This window comes from Equus caballus, chromosome X (assembly GCF_041296265.1).
Source record: "Equus caballus isolate H_3958 breed thoroughbred chromosome X, TB-T2T, whole genome shotgun sequence".
Taxonomy (NCBI): Eukaryota; Metazoa; Chordata; class Mammalia; order Perissodactyla; family Equidae; genus Equus; species Equus caballus.
In genome coordinates, this window is record NC_091715.1 from 11,650,210 (window position 1) to 11,672,424 (window position 22,215).

At 40.4% G+C, this 22,215-nt stretch overlaps 1 protein-coding gene across 2 annotated transcripts in view; it reads left to right on the forward strand.

Moving 5' to 3' along the window:
- The window catches only part of BMX (BMX non-receptor tyrosine kinase), a 51,002-nt gene that overhangs the window by 15,499 nt on the left and 13,288 nt on the right, over positions 1-22,215 (forward strand). The window contains exons 6-14 of one of the 2 annotated variants that reach the window (XM_001490091.7): positions 2,123-2,187; positions 5,787-5,962; positions 9,224-9,295; positions 9,962-10,015; positions 13,195-13,249; positions 14,544-14,623; positions 17,168-17,295; positions 19,768-19,842; positions 20,584-20,755. In XM_001490091.7, the coding sequence (XP_001490141.4) occupies positions 2,123-2,187; positions 5,787-5,962; positions 9,224-9,295; positions 9,962-10,015; positions 13,195-13,249; positions 14,544-14,623; positions 17,168-17,295; positions 19,768-19,842; positions 20,584-20,755 (877 nt within the window). The remainder of the gene's footprint in view (positions 1-2,122; positions 2,188-5,786; positions 5,963-9,223; positions 9,296-9,961; positions 10,016-13,194; positions 13,250-14,543; positions 14,624-17,167; positions 17,296-19,767; positions 19,843-20,583; positions 20,756-22,215) is intronic. The other variant, XM_070256954.1, reaches the window with a different exon arrangement.

The window sequence follows — 22,215 nt, forward strand, 5'->3', positions numbered from 1 at the left end:
GTGGATGGTGTCCCATTAGGCAAACCTGCCACATGCCAGAACAGCTTGCCAGTTCAGGAAAACAAGATGTGCCAGATTGGTTGGCATCATGAAAATCCAGACTCGAAGATGCTATCTGGCAAATGAAGTCTAAGTCTAGGGTCAATTGAGTCATATTCGTTAAAATAATAACAATATTAACATCTGCCATTCTTTCATTTCATGAGAAATATTTTTTAAATTGGAATCATGAATCAAGCAAGGAGCTGTTTGTTACCTCCAATAATTCTTCCTCGTTTAAGATAAACTCCAAATAGATAGAGTGCGGTGAACATATCATCATGGTTCGTAACCTAAAATTATAAACTCAAAAACCAACATCCTTTTAAAAAATCAAATGATAAAATTTAAGTAACACTTTTAATCACCATGTATACCAAAATGCTGGATGGCCAAGTTTTAAAAGATATATTTAAGGTGGCTTACCATTCTGTACATGTTTGTTGATTTCTTAATAACATCAGAGAAGGTAGTGAAGGATTTGCTTTTAAGTGCAACCAAATTCTATCCAGAGTTATAGTCCTAGGGAAATCTGCCTGAGACTTTATCCAGAGACAGAGAAGAGAGCCCACTGACTGGCTCTGAACAGATAATGGAGGGAAAGAATTGTATTGTTTTCTGCTCGCGCCCCATGGAGTCCCCTTCCTCCAGCAGGATCCCTACATGAGGCAGTCTTAGATATTTTAGAAGTGTATCATTGTTTAACAACATGAAGTTGTCAACAAATAAAAAGGAGAATTTATTTTAGTAACAATTTTACCAACCTGGACAAAATATGCTTGGATTACAATGACTTTAAAGAACTGAATGAGATCAGCTGCATGATAATATCTCATGAACTTAGAACACGCAGGGACATGAAATATTGTTCAAATTCACTCCATAAAGTATTAACAACCGACAATTATGTTAACGTTACTACTGATAATTTTACAAAATCAATGAATAAATATTTGTCGTGTTTTCCATCTCAAACTACACAATGACTATTTGTTAACCTTAACTGGATCATATTGCTCTTTATACTCATAATTATAGTGATTTAATGAACTCTACAGAATTTACTATACACAGATCTTCCCTCCACTGTGAGGAGCTGAGAAGTAATGTGTCCTTACAGCATTAATCATTCCCTCCAATTATTCTGTCTGTGGTCTGGCATCATTACCCAGCAGGCCAGATTCCAGCTCTGACCATGCCCTAACTCCCTGGGAAAAAGCAGGAAAAAGGCCAGAGAGAGCACTGCCTTAGGATTCTCTTCCTAGGCTCTGTCTGGATGGCACCTGCTATGTGCCCTGGGTGCCACAGGCTCTTTGCCAGCCTCTGAAGAAAACTACAGAATGTAAAGGTGTCATGGCTCACAAGCAGCTGTGATATTGTCTATCTTCCCAAGTGTAATTAACTCCCTTGGCCTCCTCTGCTGAGCTACAGGACACCCCAGGGGCGCAGCTGCTAGGAAGGAAACAGTTGAGTGTCTTTGTTTCCTTCTGTCTCCAAAATGCCCTGGACCACCCTCTTTCCAGGGTACATGGCCTACACGTAAGTTGACCGTGGCCACCCCACTTATAAAGCATATAACGGCTTCACACTCACAGCCTGGACATCTACCTACGTGTGTGGGTAGAAAGAGAAACCAACAATTATCATAAGAAGAGGGAAAAAAAGCATGGGATAGGTGTTCACTTATAAATCAGCTATTTATAAGCATCTTGTATGAGCCAGTCAAAGAGGAATCAGACATGGATTCTGAATCCTAGGGTCACAGGTACTACCCAACGAGATTAGCTATCTGTCACTCAAATACAAGTTGGAAATGTGGTATAAATTACCAGTTTATAAGATGTAGAGGAACTTGAATTTTTTATCCATTTTGACAGGATGTTGAAAATCAATGGTGGAGGCGTAGTGTTCGAGCTGGACATTATACAGGATAGTACCAGAATCACTCTAGATGCTGTGTTTAAATTCATTTAATCTGGAGTATTGCTCACGCAAACTAGCTCATTCTTTTGATTCCTAACATTGGGTGCTTTGATTCGTTTTGTGTAAAGTTCCTTCTGACATTACTGGTTTTACTTTTCAGATGCTGATCTGCACATTGCAACCAATGAAGAGAAACACAGAGCTCCCACCTTCCCAGACAGAGTGGTAAGTCAACATTTAAATTTTTGTTCCTAGGCAGAAAGTATTAAGTAAAGCGAGAGTTGCCAGGTTCAAGAAAGCATGGGCTTCATTAAGACTGCTCAGCAAAGAGAGAAAAAACGTGAGCTATCACCAACAGCAATAGCAGTATCAAATTATAAATTCAAATGTAGAACCATTTTACCATTTTATATTTTTTCTTTTAATAACTGGGCCTCTTTCTAACCTGTAAGCATATAAGTGGTCACCAAAAAATGGGTGCCTATGGGAGAAGTCCGTAAGATGGCATCACACATAACAGGCAACTATTATTAGCTGTCATTCCTCCCCTGCCACCAGCATGGCCAAGACTGCGTCCTGTAAGTATCCTGGTGAAGGAATGGGGCTCCACAGGGCACAAGCAGAAAACAGCATAATTCTTCCCCTCCATTAGCCCTTCAAAACTATTCGGTGGGCTTTCTTCTCTGTCCCTGGATAGAATCTCAGGGAGGTTCCAGAGTTTTCCAGTCACTCTCAAATGACATAAATTTTCCCAGTTACTAGCAGTCATGAGAACAGCCTCTAAATTGTCCCAACCAATGTTATAATCACGCTACTGCAAACATCTTTCCAAGTTAGAGCTTTTCCCCTTCTATCTAGCTCAAGTCTGCGGCAGAGGGCAGCCTGCTTTGGCGGAGAGGTCATGGAAAGGCTAAAAATTTCTGACCCTTTCAGGGTTGGGGCCCAGGAAGAGTGGGTCAAATGAAAAAGAGACAGTCATATATGGTTGGTCCCATCATGATTTGGTAGTGGTGGCTTCTGGGTAAGACGGTTTTCTGATTTTGATTCTTTGCTTTAGGGGAGACTTTCGTGGGGTTCCCCCCGGGGTGCAGATCCAAATGTAGTTTTACGACATAGGAAATGTCCTGACCTTTAGTTCTTAGCTTTCTAGCCCTCAATCTTTCTGCTGGGTCAATTTACCAACTTGGCCAGAGTTTCTTTCAAGATAGCTCCCAGCCAACCCTCTCCCAAGGGTGGAGCTGGCCTACAGGAAAACAAACAAAACCTTGACTGCTCTGGTTAGTAAAACCGTATGTGGCTCGCTCTCAAAGTACAGGCTGCTGCTCTCCTTTTGCTCTGCTTCCTTGGGGTCATAGCCATAGCCTCCTGCTTTTAGGCTTCTCAGGCAGGTGTCAGCCTCTTCAAATGCCAGGAGACACATCCAATGGCCTTCCAGTGGTTCTCTGGGAGCTCACCTGAAAGTAAGGGAGTGTCTCCACGCATCCATCGGCTCTATGGTGTCTTGGGTACTTATTTCCAGCTACATACACTCACACACACTTACTTCTATCTTTCTATCTAAGTAAAAACCACATAATTTTTGTGAACCAACATGAAAGGCAAAAGGAAATCCATTACTGTAGTAGGCTGAATTGTGTCCCCCAAATTTCATGTCTGCCTGGAACCTCAGAATGTGACCTTATTTGGAAATGGTCTCTGCAGACATAATTAGTTGAGAACTGAGATGTGATCATACTAGATTAGGACGGGCCATAAATCCAAAGACTGATGTCCTTTGAAGATGAGAGGATACAGAGAGATACACAGAGAAAAAGTCCATTTAAAAACCTAGGCAGAGACTGGAGTTACGCGGCCGCAAGCCAAAGAATGCCTAGAACCACCAGAAGCTGGAAGAGCCAAGCAAAAATTCTCGCCTAGAGCTTTTAAAGGGAGCATGGTCATGCTGAAACCTTGATTTTGGACCTCTGGCCTCCGGAATTGTGAGGAAATAAATTTCTCTTGTTTTAATCCACCAAATGTGTACTAATTTGTTATGGTAGCCCTAGGAGACTAATAGAATTATTAAGGTTTGGGGATTTTATTTTGATATCAGCAATATTGCTGTTTCGGTTTGAATATGTGCTTCAGTTCTGAAGCTTGAAAACTATGACCCTGTAAAACACCTAAGAGCAATGTCCAGAATAAGCAAATCTATAGGGACAAAAGGTTGGTTGGTGGTTGCCTGGGGCCAGGATGGGAATGGGGATTGACTACAAATGGGCATGAGTGATCTTATAGGAGTGATAGAAATGTGTTAAGACTGGATTGTGGGCAATCGCAACTTGATAAAACTTCTATTTCTAATAGTCACTGAATTCTACACAAAGAGAGATCTCTGCTTCCATCCTCACATCTTCCCTCTAATCTCTGACCTTCTTGTCTCCCTCTTCTAAGGGCTCTTGTGATTACATCTGCCCCACCTCAAGAATCCAGGATAATCTCCCCATCGCAAGATCCTTAACTTAATCACATCTGCAAAATCCCTCTTACCATGTAAGGTAACATATTCACAGGTTCCAGGAACTGGGACATGAGCATCTTTTGTGGGCGACACAGTATTTACCCTACTACAACTACAATATCTTTATTATTTTATCCTTTTAATGGGTATTTAAGTAGTTTCCAGTTTTTATCTAATTGAAATAATTCTGCTATGAACATTCTTTTACATGTCTTTTGATTTCATTGTTGGATATGTACATAGACTTTCTGGATCACAGGGGATGTGCGTGTCCAGCTTTAGCAGATTATGCAAACAGCTTTTCTTTTTTTTTTATTGAGTTATTGATAGGTTACAATCTTGTGAAATTTCAATTGTACATTAATGTTTGTCAGTCATGTTGTAGGTGCACCACTTCACCCTTTGTGCCCACCCCCCACCCCACCTTTCCCCTGGTATCCACTAAACTGTTCTTGGTCCATAATTTTAAATTCCTCATATGAGTGGAGTCATACACAGATTATCTTTCTCTCACTGGCTTATTTCACTTAACATAATTCTCTCAAGGTCCATCCATGTTATTGCAAATGGAATGATTTTGTTCTGTTTTGCAGCTGAATAGTATTCCATTGTATATATGTACCACATCTTCTTTATCCATTCGTCTGCAAACAGCTTTTCAATGTGATTATACCACTTCATACCCCATGCAGCAAAGTATGAGAGTTCCAGTTGCTCCAAATCTTTTTTCTTTTTTAATAAGGAAGATTGGCCATGAGCTAACATCTGTTGCTAATCTTCTTCTTTTTGCTTGAGGAAGATTGTCCCTGAGCTAACATCTGTGCCAATCTTCCCCTACTTTTTTGCATATGGGATACCGCCACAGCATGGGTTGATGAGCAGTGCGTAGGTCAGTGCCTGGGATCTGAACCCGCAAACCCTGGGCTGCTGAAGCAGAGCATACGAACTTACTCCCTTGCCACAGGGCCAGCCCTAGTAGCTCCATATCTCTTCCAATACTTCGTATTTCCCTTTTTCTTTCTTTCTTTCTTTCTTTCTTTCTTTCTTTCTTTCTTTCTCTCTCTCTTCTTTCTTTCTTTCTTTCCTTTTCTTCCTTCCTTCCTTCCTTTCCTTCCTTCCTTCCTTCTTTCTTCCTTCCTTCCTTCCCTTTCTTCCTTCCTTCCTTCTTCCTTCCTTCCTTCCCTCCTTTCTTTCTTTTCTTCCTTCTTTCCTTCCTTCTTTTTCTTTTCTTTTTAATTTAAGAGCTGATATACTTTGGTTGTTAGTTCCCAGTACATGAATCTGTGCCTCACTGTGATATATTAAAATCTCTTGTCCTCCAAAGCTGAAGATTCCTCGAGCAGTTCCTGTTTTCAAAATGGATGAACCATCTTCAAGTACCACTCTAGCTCAGTATGACAGTGACTCAAAGAAAGACTATGGCTCCCAGTCAAACGTCAAGATGCGGTATATTCCGAAAGAAGACTTCCCTGACTGGTGGCAAGTCAGAAAACTGAAAAGGTAAGCCTCCTCTTTTAGTCTGGCTGTCCAGCATATAGAATAGACATTACCCCACTGCCTTAGACCTCAGCCTCAACACTGTCCACGCAGGCCTTAGCTGAGATAGGGCTCTCCTCTCAGAAAATGTTCAGTGCCAGAAGTCTAGGCAAACAGTGGCCCCACTGGGACTGAGCAGCTCAGACTTTCCATTTAGATTATCCTATCTCATGATCTAAGTACAGTTATGCACCGCATAATGACGTTTTGATCAACAATGGACCGCATGTACAATGGTGGTCTCATAAGATTAAAACCATATAGCCTAGATGTGTAGTAGGATATACCATCTAGGTTTGTGTGACTATATTCTGTGATGTTTGCAAAATGACAAGATCACCTAATGATGCATTTCTCAGAATGCGTCCCTGTCATTAAGTGACACATGACTGTAATGCTTGAGCATTTTGTTCCCTCCTCTTTCTCTCCCCCTTTCTCCCAAATAACCTCACATTCCAGAACTCTGAATCTTTAAAATATATCCTTTACTTGAAAAAGATTAAAGTGGGCTTACTTTTGTAATGTGCTTCGGACATCACTGGCCAAATGACAGGTAGCATTTCAAGCAAGACCATGGCTTGCTTTCTCAGGATGTACACCTTTGCCTCTCCTGACGTGATTACTTTTCTCAGATTTTTTAAGCCAAAAGATGCTACCAAAAGCCAAAATTGAAAGTACCCTGAAGGCAAATTGTGTATGTCTCTGGGATCTGGCACCAAGTTGGCTCCACACTTGATGCTCAAAATATATTGAATTGAACTGCAATATGACAATAGAGAAAGGGTCAGGTGACTACCCTTCCTTATTTGCTGCCTTATCCTTCCAACTCATCATGTTGTTCACTGTCTGACATCTTCTCACCCAGTTATTAGCATCTCTACAGGGTACCAACGTCTGTCTTTCCCCACAATGGAAGCAGGGCATCTCTCTGACTCACCGTGTATCTCTTTTCTTTGTTTGCTCCCCTGTCCTTCTATTCTTTCCATCCTCATCCTTTTTACCTAAAGCAAATGCCTCACTGTACCAATGATACAGCCACAGGGCCATACGGAACTTGAAAGGATATAAGTGAATTCTTTCAGTTGTTTTCAGTATAACAAGTCATGATGCCTTTCAATCTAAAGCGGAGCTAGAATCTAAATATATTCATCTATATCTGGTGCCTGAGGGAAGGAGTTACATTTATTTGCCTGAAACCCAGTGTTCTTGTGGAAGGACACAATCAATAAGCCCAGAACCAAGAAGAGTGGATGTCACGTCAACTTTGTGCCGGGTCCCCTCCCTGCCGGAAGCCCCAGGGATTCCCTGAGGGAGGTGTACAGTGAGACTGACCCACCAGTTTTCAAATAAGAGGTCAGCACTATTGATTCACATGGGGTTCCTGAAGAGCTGCCAACTCATGGATGACCAGATCCTATCTTTATTTAAAATGCTGATATTTTGTTCATCGTGGATTTTTTGTATTAATGTTTATTTTTTAAAATATTCCACTAAAACACTACTTACCTCAATTACTGAGTTTTTTGACACACCCTTCAATTTTGCACCCAACATTTAGTCCAGACCCTAGGTTATTCCCTAGAACTTCAGAAAGCTAGTTATCTGAACAAAAGATTGATTAATCACTTCTTAGCATGGCAGCGTTACGTGTGTGAGTGAATTATGATAATTGCTAAAAGGGCTTGAACTTTAAAAACGCAGCCATGTTTCTCAGCTCACATAACTAGATAATATTTTTTATCAACTTTCTGTCATTTGTGCTATCTTCGCCTGAGCTGCCTTTTAATCTTTGGTTTTTTTTCTGAGTAGCAAAATAATCCATGCTCCCATTAAAGCATCGCAGAATATTCGGTGTACATTCCTCTAAAATATTTGCTATGTGCATGCCACCTGATACATAGAATTAAAAATCAGCTTCTCGCCACACAGTCTTCTCTGCCACTTGTTCTCTTCACTGAACATCTTTCCCATTCGAATACATCACAATATACTTAATTTTAAAAAATTAATTGTGGCAAAACATAATATAAACTTTACCATCTTAGTCATTTTTAAGTGTACAGTTCAGTAGTGTCAAGTACATTTACGTTGTTATGCAACCTACCTGATTATTCTGAATGTCTATATAGTATTCCATTATATGGATAAACCTAAGAGATGGACCATTGATGGACATTCTCCACGTGTTGTTAAAAACAATGAAAATGCTAAATAAACTGCATAGCATTTTTAAATAAGAATTTTCTTATGAAGAGATGAAGTAAAAAAGCTATGTTGGTGAGCAAGGCTCTTTGGGAGGGCGGGGAGGGTGGCGTTCTAGTGTTGAGGGCTTTCTCCAGGCACGCCTTGAAATAGAGCCAGAGGAGCGTTTACTTAAGGAAGCTTGCCACTATGAAGCGTGGTTTTGAAAAAGAGCCTGGGATATGAAGGCAAACAGAAAATAGGTCTTACATTCCAAATAAAACAGCCTTTGGACTTGGAGAGGTAAGCAGTTTCTCATGCTCTGCTTAACACCCAAAACGAAAGAGAGAAAATGACAAGTGGCAGAGAATGATGAAAATCCTGCAGATCTGTCTGTGTCCACACAGAGTTAAAAGTTCGGTATTTCGGGGGCCGGCCCCGTGGCCGAGTGGTTAAGTTCGCGTGCTTCGCTTTGGCGGCCCTGGGTTTTGCCGGTTTGGATCCTGGCGCAGACATAGAACCGCTCATCAAGCCATGCTGAGGCGTTGTCCCACATGCCACAACTAGAAGGACCCATAACTAAAAATACACAACTATGTACCGGGAGGCTTTGGGGAGAAAAAGAAAAAAATAAAATCTTAAAAAAAAAAGTTCAGTATTTTCAAGACTTTTAATTGCAGTCACAACAGTATAGAGGAAAATAACATTTTAAAATATGTAAGTGACAGAATGCTTGCATATCTACAAGGAAATCAGGGCAAAACCCACCAAGATGATTTATTAATCCAAGTCTTCTATTGTTTGGGGTTATTACGAGCCTTTATTAACAATTCTCTTTTGTTTAGGAATACTGTCGAACTACTGATTTCTATTGGAGTCCTGCAAGGATGAAAATGTGAAAATGACTCATTAGCTTAAATTTCCAAAACAAGTGAAATGTATGGGTCAAAATGTTAAATAAAGCTAAAACATATCTAATGACTTTCTTTTGTCATTTAACATTCATAAATGAACATAAATTTATGAAATGTGTCTTTTTTGTAGCAGTGAAGATTTTGCGTGCAGTAACCAAAGGGAAAGAGATGTTGTAAATCACAGCACCTCAAAGATGTCATGGTAAATCAAACTCAGATATTCCTTTACTTCCATTTGCGGGAAAACTGACCAAATTTTCAATGATTTTGCAACTAGACTTTACATGAAAGTAAATATGAACCAAAAAAACCCATGTAGTTTGCCTCTCCCAACCCTTAAGTTGGTCTGAGTCGATGACTTATAGGTTACAGTTTTCCTCACACTGGTTTTTCCAATCCATCATCCATAATCTACACTGGTGTCAATATGAACATTAATACACCTAGCTCAGGCATCTCTAGCAGGAGAAAAAACAACCTTGAGTTGAATAACTCTCCTCTAAGAATAGCTCTATATACAACCTGAGATCTTTTTTTCAACTTTATGCCACAGTTGCCTCTGAAGACATCTTCATCTATTTCATGATCCCACTCTTCTTAAGAGTCAAAGAAACTCACATGCCTGGGGCCCTCCTGGGGGCCTCCTGTATCAAAGGGTCATGCTCTCATTAGACTGGGCATGAGCTCAACTTTTGAGTGACTCTCTCTTCACTTTACTGACTCCTTCCCAAGTGCAAAAAGGGAAACCCGACAGTCTGAATTTTATTTATGTGGATGAAAGCAGGGTGGGATTTGATATTGCACTGCTAGGCACTTAGAAGATTTCATGGTGGTTTTTTGTATTCATGTTGTTTTCTCTCTTCTTAAGGGGATTCCCTGAGTCAAGTTCATCTGAAGAAGAGGAAAACCTGGATGACTATGAGTGAGTTTTGAAAGTCCTCTATGTTCCTTGGAAACTAAATATAGATGTTGCTATTCTACTCTTCCCCAAAGGCATTAAAACGGATAGCTCAGACTCGCTCAGGAGGCTGTGTTTACATGGTAAACACAGGTGAAGTTTTGGGCCATTTATCTGGAGGACAGGTGACAAGGAGCTGGGTTGTTACTAGTGAAAATATTTTTTCCCGATCTGGATTATCTAAATTGGCTGCACGTACTCATTGGATTCATCATATACCTGGTGTCCTCTTTGTTTCCCTTTGTCTTCAGAGATACAGCATATGACATTTCTGCTGATTGTTTCTTCCCTGGAGGCCTTTCACCAGGTGATGACTGAAGGTTCTTATTAACGTTGAGTCCATCTTTTGAAGTTATTTATGATGCAGTAATTTTACAAGGTAGCACAACAGAGACTTGAACGTGATAACATTTATGTTGAGAGAGTCCTATTCCTAGGGTGACCTTATCATTTAACATCCAAAGCAGGACACTTTAGAGAGAGAGAAAGAGTGTACTATTAAATGTTACACCTGACATCAGGCATAAACTGGACTCTTCTGGGCAAATAAGAATGTGTGACCACTCCAACTATACTGAGACAGGTTGGTCTACGTGGCCATTAAGGTCCTTTCCAAAATCTAAGATTCTATCATTCTACAAACAGGGACAAATGAGTCTCCTGGACTTCAAGATTGGCATTAAGGAGAGGTGGGAGTACCAGGGCATACTGCATCTCTCAGACACCTGTTATCCAATGGCAACCAATTCGTTTGAACACTAGGATTATGCATATTTCTAGTTCTGTTTTTGTACGAGTGCTATGTTGGCTATAAATGCAATGAGAGCTTTTATAAAGTACATGCCACTGTTTTGACTTTTCCTCTTACCTCTAACCCAGCCTGGCCCTAGGCATACCTGTCACATTAGGGAAGACATGCTGTACCCCCCACCGCTTCGCAGCACGGTCTCTTTGCCACCTTCTAGCTCTTCTTTAGCCCTGTTTTCTTCCCCAACATCTACCCTCAGGAAAGCATCTGATGGAATAATTCAAACTAAGACATAAAAGACTGAGAAAGACCAGCACGAAAATTATCCAAAGATAATTTCACTTTAACAGATAACAAAGACTTAAGCCAATGGGAGTGAACCTCTAATCACGGATTTTAGTCTTTAGCATTTAGATGAATTGGAAGTCTTTCTTTGATTCAGAAAACTCACGTCTGACCATATAGATAGTCTCTATCTCCATCATTTCTAAATTCAAATGGTGTGAGATGTACATTGGAGAAATGATCAGGAAAGACCTGCCCTCTTCAAAGAGATGCTGAAGGGAGATCAGGACTGCAGGGCTGTGTGATCTGGGGCTCAGCCTTCTTACCCTGTACTTGGTGCCCTCAGCTTCTTGCTCTATCAGTGTCACTGAAGCATTTATTTTATGGCCATAACTTCATGAGCAACTCTACTCCACTCCATTAAAGACTGAGGCTCTGAGGTTTAGGTGGAAAATGATCACTTAAGACTAAGCCTAAATCTCTACTGTTCTGACATTGAAATGCTGAAATAGTTTTTAAAACAAACAGAGCCAGGCCTTAGCAAAATTATGACACAGGCATAGTGTGTGTGTGAGTGTGTGTGTGTGTGTGTGTGTGTGTGTGTGTGTGTATGGGCAGGGAAAGGGGGAGTGTAATACACAATCTCCCCTTGCCTCTCCAGGCCTTTCTCCTTATTCCTGATCGTCTCTTTCTTCTGTCTCCCATAGGCGTATATCCTGGATCATATTCCCTGAATAGTCTTTTAATTAGCTATGCTTATCTTAAACTATTAGCTCACTAAAAAAACTATCAGTTAATATCTCAAGTGTTAATTATACAGTATCTATAAGGGTAGAGTTAAAAGAGACTTTAAACTTATCAAGTTCAACCCGCATCCTAATTTTACAAATAAGGAATTCCAAGGTCCAAAGAGGTTAAGTGGCTTTTCCAAAGCCAGACAGCTACTTATTAGGAAGTTATGTCTGGAACACAAATCTCCAGGCTGGCTGGTCTAAGGCTCTTTCCACTTCGTTGAACTAGCCATCAACTGACACCCCACCTTCACTTAATACACTCTCACCTCCTCATGGTTTCTTTACTCCTTAGGTGTTACCTTCTAGCCAGAGGGTCCTCCCAAGCCCCCAAACCCATGCCCCATCCCACTTCACCCCCTGTTTATTTCCTTAGTATGATGTTTTGGCCAAAGCCAAAAGACTACAGACATTGTTGATCTCACATAAGAAACAGCTCTGTGGCTTGTTGAGCTCCACATATAAAATAAGACATGATGTTCTTGGCTAACTTAGTAAAAATGGCAGTATGTAAAGGTTACACCTGGCTGTCCCACATCATCTTTTTCTCAGTTAAGTACAATTGCTTCTGTCTTAATATAACCTTAGATGCTTATCTATTATTGCTATTCGGCAAATAATATATATATTTTTAGAGAAGCATTTGCTTTAAAAATAGATGCTATGAGGGGGCTGGCCCTGTGGCCGAGTGGTTAAGTTCGCGCACTCTGCTGCAGGCGGCTCAGTGTTTCGTTGGTTCGAATCCTGGGCGCGGACATGGCACTGCTCATCAGACCACGCTGAGGCAGCGTCCCACATACCACAACTAGAAGGACCCACAACGAAGAATATACAACTATGTACCGGGGGGCTTTGGGGAGAAAAAGGAAAAAATAAAATCTTAAAAAAAAATAGATGCTATGAGGTGTGTTTCTCTTGGATCACTAAATGAAAATTATAGGATTGAAAGACAGGAACTTTCATCCTTGGCAATCCTGACTTTCCCTTTGGAATATTCTTCATTGGTCTAATCTCTGGCTCTCATGGAAAATGGTGAAATGTAGGAAAACTTAGAGATCGCCTAGAAGGAGGCCAAAGGTTTCTAAATGCCAGCCCATTTAAAAATACAGATATGCAGGCCCCACCCCAGAATCATAACTGGGTGATGGAGACTTAGGAATCTGAACTTTTGAAAAGCTCCTCAGGAGATTCTCTTGAGCAGCCAGGTTTGGAAACCCTTGATCTAGGCCAACATCTCATTTTATAGATTAGAAAGTTGATGACAACTTATGCAATTAAAAATTATTAATTCTCAAATACGGAATTCCTTTTTATTGCAGCTGGTTTGCAGGTGACATCTCCAGGTCACAATCTGAGCAGTTACTGAGACAAAAGGTAAATAATCTAGTCTTTAAAATAGGCTTTAAGAATCTCTTTCTATTGTTGGGCCCAGAGGATAGTGCACCTGTCATAGAAACTTTATTGCTAACGATAGTCAAGTCACCATAGCGTTGGTCATCCAGCAGATGAGATACCAGGCCCTTCACATATAGCCACTTCCTCTGATCCATTATCTATTGCTGTGTAATAAGCCACTTCAAAATTTAGTGGCTTGAAACAAGATTTATGATTTCTCACCATTTCTGCAAGTTTTGCTTAGGGTCACTCACATGGCTGCATTTAGCTGGTGGGTTGACAAGAGGGTGGAGTTCAGCTGAGGCAGTCAACCGGGGTGCCATAATTCTTTTCCATGTGGCTAACTTGGGCTTCCTCCCAGCATGGTGATCTCAAGACAGTGGTTGAAGAGGACACGCCCCACAGTTCAGTGCTAGCATTTATCTGGTCTCTGCTTTTGTCATGTTTGCTAATATCCTACTGACCAAAGCAAGTCACGTGGCCCAGCCCAGAGTTAACGTGAGAGGGGACTACACAGGGCACGAACACAGAGAGATGACTCATTGGGGCCATCTGTGTAAGAGTCTACCTCAGCTCTGTCACTGCTCATTAGGACTTCAACCAGAGTACAGCAGATGTAACAGGGGATAAATCAACCTGATTTTCTTACCAATTGGTATGGAATTACCAAGAGCAAACTTCTGACCTACAAAAATGACACTTTGATATGGTTCAACCTAATAAAACACACCCATTATTTCTTTGAGGGGTACTAGTGAGAATGTGATGACTTCACTACCTAACTCAGTATTTGGTCACATTCATAGTTTATTATCTGCTCTTTCTGAAGCTGGATCTGCTTAGAATTAGCTCAAGTCATTAAGAAAGACAAGCCGAGCATAGAATTTTAACAAATGATTTATTCTGCATCTTTGGTTTTCTAAAACCTTCAAAGAGCGTGATAGGCGATATCCGGTTTTAAATTTTATTTCTGAAAGATTAAAACATTAGGCTTGCACAAACACAAAACAGAGAAAATTGCCAGAGAGGGTTAAAAATTAACTAGAAAAGAAAAGTTGAGGCACACGGGGTAGAACTGTAAAGAAACTGAGTGAGAAAAGGAGGAAAGCTAAACCGTGGGTCCCCTTCTGTGCCAACTGTTGGATAATCTGTGTCATCAATGACATTTAAAGTGGATCTAAAAGATCTAATTTCCTACCACCTACCAAGAAAAATAGTTTTCAAGAATAATGAAAACGTTTTCTGTTCCTTCCGCATTTACATTTCTTTTCAGGGAAAAGAAGGAGCGTTTATGGTTAGAAATTCCAGCCAGGCGGGAATGTACACAGTGTCCTTATTTAGTAAGGCTGTGAAGTAAGTATGACATGAATTTATTTCTTTTATCTTTTGAGTATGTTCTTTGAATATGCCTGTCACTTAGTCACATTTTTGGGGTAAGACATCTTCTTTAAAGCCTGGAATTTGGGATCAAAGTATTTCTATTGGATGTGACCATTGCAGTTGCCTTTTCCCCTACAATTTCCAAGAGGCTGTGCTGTGGCTGATCCCCTCCTGCCTGTCCCAGGCAGCAACAGAGTGCCCAGCGCACAGCACCCCTCAGTAAACATTTGCTAAAGAAATCCTGGGTTATTTTCCTTGATTCAGTCATAAGCCTGAAAGAGAGAAAAACAGCAATGAAGCCTCTACACTCTTGGCCTGAGCCACCTGCTGAGCTGAGAAACCTACCCCAGAGTCTGGTTTTTAGCGAGTCTTTCCAGTGGGGGCAGAGTCAGCAGAAGGTTAAATCAGTGTAGCTGTGTTCCTGGACAGCTTCCTTCTAGTGGGCTATCCTCTTTCTGTGATTAAGAGGCCTGGTTTGAAGCTGTACTTCTGGGTCCAAATCCTGACTCTACCATTCCAGAGCTTTATGACATTTAGGAAGTTTCTTAACCACTGTGCCTCAACTTCCTCATCTGGAAGGGGACATAATAATGATTATTATTTTCTATGAATGAAGCGAGTTAATTCATGTATCGGATCAGAACAGCGCCTGGCACATAGTAAGCACTCAATAAACTAACAGCAATTACTGTTATTGTTGCTGTTGCTGAGAAAGAGTAATTCTCCTTGCTCCAATACCTCCACCTCAACACTAAGGCACGTAAGACACCCACAGTCATCTCATGCAAGTCATCGTCACCAACATCAGGATCCCCCTCCAGAGTTTTACAAGCCAGTTTCCCATTGGTTATTAGTTCTTTTGTTCCTTCTAATCATCCTGCAAAGCAAATAGGAAAGCTATTTTTATTTGCACCATTTTACAGATAAGAGGATTGAGGTTCAGAGAGCTTACAAAGACCTGCCTGCAAAGCTCATAAATGACTGACTTGAAGCCTGGCCTTCAACAGCCAAGTTCATGTTCCTTCAACCACACTCCTGTTTCTACACTGAAATTCCCAATGTTTCGGAATAAGAATCTGGCCAAATCTTGATTATGATCTTTTGAAAGAAAATATTTCTATGTGTGTGATCCTTTTTTAATGGTGGAATTGAATGGTCATTCTGCTTTGGTGCCCTCTTCATGTACCCTGCCCTGTGGTGCATATATATATTTTTGTAATAATTAAAAAGCTATTTTATTTCAAGAATTTTTTTAGGGTACCTACCTCCAATGTGAGGTAATTGGATGTATCCTAAGCGGTCATATGACGTTCTCCAATGCCAAAAGCCACATCCTAGGGGCATCTCATGTGCTAGGTTGCGCACCTGGATGCTGGCTAAAGCCAACCACGTAAGAACCGGGAGAAGACTTGGTTCACTGACTGGCAAAATCTCTGTGGCACTCTGGCCCTGCAGTTCCAGCCAAACCTGATACCGGAAGTCCTCCTAGTCAAGCTTCTTGACACGAAACTCATTTTTGAAGGTGGTCAAATAGATAAATTAGCAAGTATATGAGGAATCACATTAAAACAATCCCAATCAATGAATCCAGAAGCCGTCTTTTATGAAACACCATCAATGGGCTTGAGTGACTCTCATGCTGAGACCAAGAGCCAAGTAGCCATTTGCAACAAAGAGAAATACCCTTTCTCTTTTTTCTAATTGCAGTTTTAACTAGGCTGGCATGACAGCAACACAATTTATTAATAGTTTCTTATGCATGAAGCATAGTGCAAACTGATATATAGATAATCTCATTCAATCTTTATAACACCCAGATGAGGTAGCTAGCAGGCAGTAGAACTGGAGTCAAGCCCGGTTCTTGACGCTATACCATGCTCTGAAATCCAAAACAGGCATACCATTCCTGATCAGCCTAAACCAATGTGCATCAATTCACCGCTATTTTCTAAAAGTAGAGCAAAAGAAAAAAAGTGTTTCATACAAAAAAGATACAAGTTCACCTGAGGAATTAAAGGATATCCTAACCCACTTCATCTTGCATATTCCACTCCCAAAAGGGCCTCCCATCCATGTTCTGGGTGAGAACACCCACAGCCTAATCACCTTTGCCTCCCAGATTTTTATCTCTATTATTATCCTAAAAGAGAATTGGTGTTCAGAATAATGATCGTAAAGAACTGCAGGGCTCTCGATCATCAAAGGAAGATTCCAGCTTTAGACTTACTAGGGAAGGAACAGTCCAGAGAGCTGGAATTTTGTTATACATGAATTCTGTATGTGCACAAAGGATCGGTTGAGTTCAGAGGAGCTGCCTTCCATAATTCCTGATTGTCATGGCTGCCTCCAGAAAAACACCAGATGCCCACACTGAGAAACCGTCTCTGACTTCCCTATCCAAGATTTACAAATGCAACTAAATTAATTATTTAGCCATTGTTTAATCAAGCTTCAATTGTTTATTAAAAACGACTAACATTAAAAAAAATAAGTCTAACATTCTTTCTTCCTTACCAGTGATAAGAAAGGAACCGTCAAACATTACCATGTGCATACAAATGCTGAGAACAAATTGTACCTGGCAGAAAACTACTGTTTTGATTCCATTCCAAAGCTTATTCACTATCATCAACACAATTCAGCAGGTAATTTTTTTTCAGTTTTTCTTTTATAAGTCCTTGTTGATAAATATCACTTTTCTTGGATACTACTGATCCTCTTAATATTTTCAATTATATAGGGAACCATGAAAGTAGGGAAAGAATGCTCTCAAGCCCTATGCCTGCTGTGATTTTTCACCTACGTTTCCTGGAATATAACATTATGTACTCTATAATGCCAGAAAAAATGGAGTTGAGTGAGTTGAGTGACTTAGAAATAGAGATTCTCTTTATAAAAATATTTGCAGGTTTTTTTCTGCCTGTAGAAGTAACTTGTTTGCAAAATTTGAACATAATAGAAATGTATATCATTGGAAGGGTAATCGTCATGGACAAGTTGATGTCTATTCTGACAAAATTTTTTTCTATGCTGATACTAACAGTTATTAGTCATTATATATATAATGATAAATTTTGCATATGTAGGTATACACATTATATTTTTACAGAGGTGAGATCATTCAACACATACTACATTTCAGCCTTTCTTTTCTTTTTTTTTTTTTTTTGAGGAAGACTAGCCCTGAGCTAACTGCTGCTGGTCCTCCTCTTTTTGCTGAAGAAGACTGGCTCTGAGCTAACATCCGTACCCGTCTTCCTCTATTTTATATGTAGGACGCCTACCACAGCATGGCTTGCCAAGTGGTGCCATGTCCGTGCCCGGGATTCGAACCGGCGAACCCCGGGCCACCAAAGCAGAACATGTACACTTAACTGCTGCGCCACCAGGCTGGCCCCACAGCCTACTTTCTTTATTCAATGTGTCTTAGAGGTCTTTTCATGCAAATATACATAGCTTACTTTGTTCTACTTAACAGTTACATAGAATTCTATTGTAGAATTACTCCATAATTTATTCACCTAACCCTCTATTGATATTTTCACAATACACCGATGTTTCAGTGCAAGGTCCTACACATGTAGCTCTGTGTACCTGTAAGAGTGTTTCTGTAGCCAAATTCCCTAGAAGTGGAATTTGTAATAGCTAAGAACATTTAAAATTTAGACATAGTCAAATGCTTTTCAGAAATATACGCTCCCACCAACAGCAATTTCCCTCATCCTCACCAACACTGGGTGCTTTTACTCTTTTCAAATTTTGCCTAATCACCTAGTGAAAATGTATATAGAAATACATTCTAATGGAGATTAACTAACCTTATTGTGGTAATCATTTCTCAATATATACATGTATCAGATCATCACATTGTACACCTTAAATTTACATATGTTATATGTCAATAACATCTCAATAACGCTGGACAAAAAAGAAATGAAAAAAGAGATCCCTTCTAAATGTCTTTTCTAGAACAGTGCCGCTTATGGGCAGTGACTGGATGAATTTCTAACAATGCGTTAAAATAAACTGTGGGCTCAGCGTCGAATTTGTGCAACTCTATCCGACCTGATTGCGTGCACATTGGTGAATTGGCCTTACTCCTGGTTTTCATTTTGGTTCTTGCATTTTTCCTTTGTCTAAATTTCCTCGATTGTTTATTTTAACCTGTAGCACCTCAAAAGTACCCTTTGGAAAAGGTATTTTATAAATAGACATATCCAAGTGGAATGATTCCACTCCAGAGGATGCTCAAGAAACTCCACAGAGTACAGGAAGAAAATATTAAAGTGTTTATTTAGGTTTGTTTTTTTAGATTTCATTCTCTTAAATTTTCTATTTGTGAGTATATTTTATGATTCACATAATTTATCAATTAAGCAGTAATTGTATATATACATATTTTGGAGGAATGCACTAATTTTTTTTGGTCTATTAAAGGTTCAGGATTTACTCATATAAAAAGTAAACAAATATATAGGAAAAGGAAGGAGGAAAAAAGGACATGTGTGGTAGTTCTCGTGACTTGGAAAACGTCACACATTTAAAGCAAGAAATATATTTTTTTGAATGAGTTCTTTCAAGCCATTGTAAATACTATGACTGTTTTAACCCAGCTTTACCATAACTTGATGTAAACAAATAAAATGCCTTTACCACTTAATGCAATTTAGTAATGTGTTCAATTTTTAAAAATTCAAGGGGTTTGCTTTTTATTTTGCACCCTTCTAAATTGTTTGGATTTTTGCCAAATGTATGTGCTGTGTGTTTACATATTTAAATATAGGACTATAAGGAGATAGCAAAATAAAAAAGGGAAAATTTTTTAAATGAAAGATTCCATCAAGCAACTAACTTCGATGGGATTTTTTTGAAGTCAAATAAATTGGTTTTACTCTTTGAATTTTTGCTTTACACTGAGCTAATTAGTCAAAAACAAATTAGTACAACTACGGGATGAATATGGTCAGGATGGATTCTCTGTCTGCATCACAGCAACCTGAACTCTGCGCTTTTTCAGCTGCTCTGGAGGGAGCATAAGCAGAGGTGTGAACCATTAGGATGTAATCTGGTGTGATATGGTTTGATGATGTGATGATGTGGTGCTGATTCCATTGCAGGCATGATCACACGACTCCGCCACCCTGTGTCGACCAAGGCCAACAAGGTTCCCATCTCCGTGTCCTTGGGAAGTGGTATGGACACACTCTTGGGCTCTTAAACTCCATTTCCCACCATTTTTGGTTAAATGTATATATATATAGTTAATTTACTGAAAAAGGAGGGAAGACAGGAAGGAGGTCCCTGCTCAGGTTGTACCAGGCAGGGCTTCAGCTCTAATGTATTTGTTCATTTTCTTAAAAAAAAAAACAAACTCTATTCTGTCCTCCCAATCTAAATCTGCAATCTCCCCAGCATTACCAAAAAGATTGTCAAATTCTTCCTCTTGATAAACCCAATCATCAGCCTCTAGAACCCCATTGCCTCTCCTTTCTTCTTCCGGGATTCTGTGCCTGTTCAGGGGAACCAGTCTTCAACCTTGAGTATTTAGGATAATGACATCCACCCAGATCATGGTTTAATTTGTTTTATAAGAAAATGTAACAATGTTTTACCAGGCTAAGGGCATTGAGCACATTTTGACACTGAACCTTTCCAAGTTGCCTCTAGTTGGCAAAGTGTTTTTACTCAGAGCTTTCTTGTTAATAACTATAGCTGCTTCAAGAACAATATTGTCCAGGTGGCATTATCATGTGGTCTAATAGGTCATAAGACCACATCACTAAGGGTTTTTTTTTAAGTGGGCTACTTAAAAAGTCTTGCTATCCTTCATATTATCAATTGGAAACTCTCACTGGAGAGAAAATCTCTTGGAGAGCTTTTAGCCCCAAAGCCTTCTATTCCCATCCTAAAGAATGCCTGTCTTGCCTTATTAGGACTCTGGGAACTGAAAAGAGAAGAGATTACCCTGCTGAAGGAGCTGGGAAGTGGCCAGTTTGGAGTGGTCCATCTGGGCAAGTGGAAGGGGGAGTATGATGTTGCTGTTAAGATGATCAAGGAGGGTTCCATGTCAGAGGATGAATTCTTCCAGGAGGCCCAGACCATGATGTAAGTTTCTTCTGAGGAATGACAATTTAGCCCTCACCGTGAGAGGACGTTCATGCTAACAGTCCTGTCCCTAATATTTACAACGCCTGGAGCAAGACTCCACAGATCATAGATATTAATACATAGAAATTATAAACAAGCTAACACACTGTTAAATAAAATCGGTTCTATGCTCCTATTTTGACAAGTATACCTTCATAACAACCTGAAAGGCTGTATTCAAGTTTAGAGTTCTCAGACTCTAGAGAAACTAGCCTCTGGCCCGTGCCCCTCCACCCAAACTCCACTTCTGTCTTTTCTCCTCCCAACCCCAGCTCCATCCTGCCCTATACTCAGTACTTATTGGCAGACACAGCATTCAGTACATCCAAACTCCCTGTGTCTCCTGCAAATAAATATTTATTGGCTAATTATCTTGGTTAGGGGTAGGCATCTCAACAGCATGGCTCAGTCTTAGGGGGACAGACCTAGGAAGAGTCTGCACGGATCCTGGCAGAGGCCTCAGAACCATGTGGACAGGGGATTCCAGAGTCCTGGTACCCTGAGGGTGATAGAGAAAGAGATGGACAGGTTCTGAGTGGGTATGTCTTCTTGGCCCTTTGGTCTCCTTGCCTTGTGAGGAGGTGCATAGTGGGATGAGGAACAGAGTGGGGCCCTGTAAAACACATGCCCAAGAGCAGGAGCCTCTAGTGGGCAGGACTAAAGCAATACTGAACACTAACGCCCTATGGACAGTATCCTTTTCCTTCCTGGTAGCTTCAGTACAGTCTGGTAAAAATCCCTTTCTCACCCTACTTCTTTCCTCACCTGACAAGTGAAGATGCCCTTCCTAATGGGCCTCAGCTCCAAGCACTGTCCTCAGTTCTTGGCAATACATATGTGTTCTCTTTCTCTGTTCTTTCTCTCTCTCTCTCGTCTATGTAAGTACAAAGAATTATTATTATTATTATTGTCATTATTATTATCGTGTGTGTGTAAGGAAGATTGGCCCTGAGCTAACATCTGTTGCCAATCTTCCTTTTTTTCACTTAAGGAAGATTGTCACTGAGCTAACATCTGTGCCAATCTTGCTCCATTTTGTATGTGGGACACCACCACAGCATGGCTTGTGTGTAAGTCTGCACCTGGGATCTGAACCTGCAAACCTCAGGCTGCCGAAGTGGAGTGCACGAACTTAACCACTATGCCACTGGGCCTGCCCCACAAAGAATTATTTTGATGATTCTACCTCTTTTTGTCAACATGTGAATCAGACTTTGAAGGGTGACCAATCATCCGGGTTTTCCTGGGACTTGCCTGGTTTTAGTGCTGAATGTTCTGCATCCCAGAAACCCCTCAGTGCTAGGTAAACTGACACAGCTGGTCATCCTACTTTTCGGGACCCGATCAGCATGATGTGAAAACAATGCTATAGCAGGACTGTGGTCAAAGATAGTTGAAATCACAAATCCTAGCCCATT